The 4,096-nt window shown below is 35.0% G+C and overlaps 1 protein-coding gene across 1 annotated transcript; it reads left to right on the top strand.

The window, feature by feature from the left end:
- The first annotated feature begins 2,219 nt into the window (after positions 1 to 2,219).
- LOC115962082 (zinc-finger homeodomain protein 2-like) lies at positions 2,220 to 3,667 on the top strand. The gene has a single exon (XM_031080954.1). It carries the CDS (start codon positions 2,584 to 2,586, stop codon positions 3,400 to 3,402), a length of 819 nt encoding a protein of 272 aa, XP_030936814.1. The 5' UTR covers positions 2,220 to 2,583; the 3' UTR covers positions 3,403 to 3,667.
- Positions 3,668 to 4,096: the final 429 nt, after the last annotated feature.

The raw sequence follows: 4,096 nt of genomic DNA, 5'->3' as shown, positions 1-4,096 counted from the left end.
ATAGGACACAAATAATGGAAGGTTTACAAATTCCTAGGCGCATTTATCATTGTTTGTTTGAGAGGAGGGGGAAGAGAACGGAATATGATTTTTTTGGTGAAGATTTTATATCTATTTACTTGTTTGAGTATTTTTGTAAAAATGAAATAAATAGTTGTATAATGGAATGCTAATTTCATTTTATATGCATTTATTTCAAAAGTGGGCTTTCTATTCCACCTCACTAATTTAGAGAAAATTAATTATAATCATATCTATTCATTTCTTTATAATATTTTTTAATGGTTAAGATCGAAGTTTAAAAAGTTAACTTTTAATTTCAACCACCGTACACCCTTAGTGCAGTGGTCACTCCACAAGTATAAATGCTTGTGGGGTGTGGGGGGTAAGGGCCGGAGTTCAAGTTTTCAGGAGGGAGCTTCACACACATATATACTTAGATTAGGCTAGAGTAGAAATTCTATCTTGTATCAAAAAAAAAAATTCAACCAATAAAAAAAAAGTTTATAAGTTGAAATTTTGAAAAAAAAAATTGAGTGATTTAGAGTAATTGTACAGTGGAATAACCCTAAATATTGCATCGGTTCCAAATTCAAAATCTTGTTATATTATCAATTTCAGGAAGAGGGAGTAAGTGGTGTAAAAGGGAACAACTGCCCTTCGACCCTTCGCCCTTTAGATTTTTTTATTGTGCCCATAATTGAAGAAGGTCACCAAGGGGCATTGCCCTCCACCCAAAATGTTTCACTAGAGTACTACAATGAAAGCATCATACATGTCTCATTAAATACAAAGTCAAATATAAGGTTTTTGTTTGAATACTTTTTAGGACAAATGAGTGAATACATTTACTATGCCAAAAGGAGTCTCTATCATTTTTTTTTTAAATAAATAATTTTGATAAGATATCAAAGAATAAACCAAATACAGCTTTAATAATATTCTAAAAATCCTATAAAAAATAATATTCTAGAAATTCTTTTTTAAATTTCTCAAATTAGATATGAATATTATACCATATTATGGCGTTGCTAAACATTTACATCTCCCTACATCACATTCATGATAGAGATTTGAATTTCAAGATGTGTATTTGATTTCTTCAACCAAAACACCGTGTTAAAAATGTGTTTGATTGAAGCAATAGACAAAGATAGAAGAGGGAGCTAAACTATTTCAAAGGGTGGGGCTATCCTTTTTTTTTTTTTTTTTTGGATGTTTGTTTTTGAGAGGGATGGAAAAGTACTTGACTGTAGTAGTGGCACCAATATTCATGTCCCCTCTTCACATTAGAAGAATTTACACGGACATGCTTCAAGTTTAATAAAAACAAATTATGTATTTTATTTTTCCCTTATAATTTGTTTAGAACTTCAAAATTTCTATAAAAAAAGGCATTATTATATATCATACTATAATGTTAATTTACATATTACTATATTGTTTTCAATATTAAATCAAATAAGGTGATCCACATAATTGTTTTACACTTTCATTTTCTATAAACCATTTACTGCTTTATCCAAAACTGATTAACCGAATCTTCACCTCTTATTGTTTACCACTCAATCACCACTCCCATTAACGCTCTTGGTCTATGGTGGCCAACCAGTGCTGCTAGTCTCCAATCATGATTTTTTTATTTTTAATCTTAAATTTTCCTCTTTTTTTATATATATGTGTGTCTGGAAGATAAGCAAATATAATAAAGTAGTAGAAAATATGTTTTCATAGTATTTTAAAAAATACATGCAATTTTTTTTTTCTAAATATTTTCAAAAACTACAAACATTTGAAATTTTTTTTTTTTTAATCAAACAGTTTTATGGGGGTAAAAAAACAGGAAAAAACAAAATGAAGAAGAAGAAGAAGAAGAAGAAGAATTATCTCCTCCCTCTTGCTCCAAGCTCCTATGTCTCAAAAGTGTTACGTCATTTCGTTGACAGCTCACGCTACACTCTCCCTTCTCATTTGTTTTCCATTATTACTACTGACACGTAATTTCAAGATTCTTACCGCTAGGAAAAAAAGATAAAAAAAAATTCGATCACAAAAAGAGGAAAAAGAAAGATGTAGACAAAAGCGAGTCAGTGATTGCATCATCTACAACACGACAAAAAAACCAAAACCCAGTACATATATAAATAAACACAAAATTACGCTTCTAATTAACCAAAGCTCAAACCGTAAAACCATCTCTATAAAAACCACAACAAAAACATAAAAAACAAAAACAAAAACAAAACAAAACAAAACCTCTCGATTAAAAAGGCATACCCTCTTTTTTTTCCTGCAGGAAAAATTGATGTCCACACTCTCCTATCCCAACCTAGCTAGACTCTCTCATTCTTATCTCCTCCTTAGCTCTTCCTCTTCTTTCTTTGCTTAGACAAATATTCCCATAATTATTTCTATTAGTCATTTTATGTAAAACACAAACACAAAACACAAAACACAGAACACAGAACACAACCTCTTTATTTTTGTTGTTGTTACAATTATTGGTATTACTATTACAATCTTGGGGTTTTCTCAGTACTCTAGCAGCTTAAACTCGATCCATTGGAAATAGAGAACAAAGAAATGGAATTCGAGGAGGAGGAGGAGGAGGAGCATGAAGAAGAAGAAGAAGACATGGAAATTCCAACACCACCAGCACCTGCGTACGAATTACCGGTTACCAACTCAGCCAGTGGTAAGCCCAAAGTACTGGTGGGTCCCAACAACAACCACCCCACCACTTCTTCTGCCACCACCACCACGATGACCAGATACAGAGAATGCTTGAAGAACCACGCGTTGGGTATGGGAGGCCACGCGTTGGACGGTTGCGGCGAGTTCTTGGCAGCCGGAGAGGAAGGTACGCTCGACGCGCTGAAATGCGCCGCCTGTAACTGCCATCGTAACTTCCACCGCAAGGAAGTTAACGATCATCATCATCATCATCGATCATCATCAGAAGTCTACCACCACTATCAACAACAATTCACACCTTATTATCATCATCAACATCGATCTCCACAACCACCACATCATAGTGGGTACTTGCACATGACCACCACGTTGTCTCAGCATCATCAAAGACCGCCTTTGGCTTTGCCAGCTGCTTCAGGCGGTGGCGGTCAAGATTTGGAGGACATGTCAAACCCTAGTAGCAGTGGTGGTGGCGGTGGTGGTGGTGGTGGGACTAGTAGTGGTGGTGGGTCAAAGAAGAGGTTTAGAACAAAGTTTAGCCAGGAACAGAAGGAGAAGATGCTTCAATTTGCGGAGAGCGTAGGGTGGAAGATTCAGAAGCACGATGAAGCTGCGGTGGATCAGTTCTGTGCAGAGACAGGTGTGAGAAGGCAAGTACTCAAGGTCTGGATGCACAACAACAAGCACACCCTAGGTAAGAAACCCTAAAAAAAAAAAAAAAAACACCCTTTTTTCTTTTGTTTGAGAAAATTGGTGCCACGTTCATGGAAGAAAATTGTAATGTAAATTTTGCTACGAGATCTAATTAACTAGCTAGGGTTCTGTCTCATTATTCTTGTTTTTTTTTTTTTTTTGGGCCTACTTGTTGTGTCATGGTACATTGTTAATTGCTAGTGATGACTGATGAGCTATTAGCCTATTACTCTTACTAGGCTTTACAGTTTACTTTCAACAATTCTTTTTCCTTATTATTTTTTCTGAAATTAACTAAGCTTCAATTCTAACTTGATCTCTTTGAGTAATAGAGCCTAATTAAACATGTTTGCATAGTTGAATGGAGCTAAACAGATCCCAAAAAAATTAATGCACCGCTCAATTGGGTTTGGTTGAAGTATTAATTGTCAGTTCAGTACTTATAATTAGTGGAAGGGATTCAAAGTTTCAAACCCAAATTCTCTTTATCAGAAAAATTGGAATATATCATTGACCCGAAGTACTGTCAGATCAATTTGCTTTGCTTGCCACTTAAGTTCTAGACACTGTAAAATCTGAGAAGATGGAGGAGGGGCTGTATTGCACTGAATTGTATGTTTGTAGCATGTGATCATCGTCGTCATCATGATTGTGATCAACAATGGGGAGGATTCCAAAGCGTGGGTTGCATGCAAATGGGGCAAAATTT

The sequence above is a fragment of the Quercus lobata genome, chromosome 9, assembly GCF_001633185.2.
Source record: "Quercus lobata isolate SW786 chromosome 9, ValleyOak3.0 Primary Assembly, whole genome shotgun sequence".
Taxonomy (NCBI): domain Eukaryota; kingdom Viridiplantae; phylum Streptophyta; class Magnoliopsida; order Fagales; family Fagaceae; genus Quercus; species Quercus lobata.
This window is presented reverse-complemented; position numbering and strand designations above follow the sequence as displayed.

Excerpts from the sequence above, each read along its gene's own strand:
- LOC115962082 (XM_031080954.1), top strand. The coding sequence starts at position 2,584 with ATGGAATTCGAGGAGGAGGAGGAGGAGGAGCATGAAGAAGAAGAAGAA.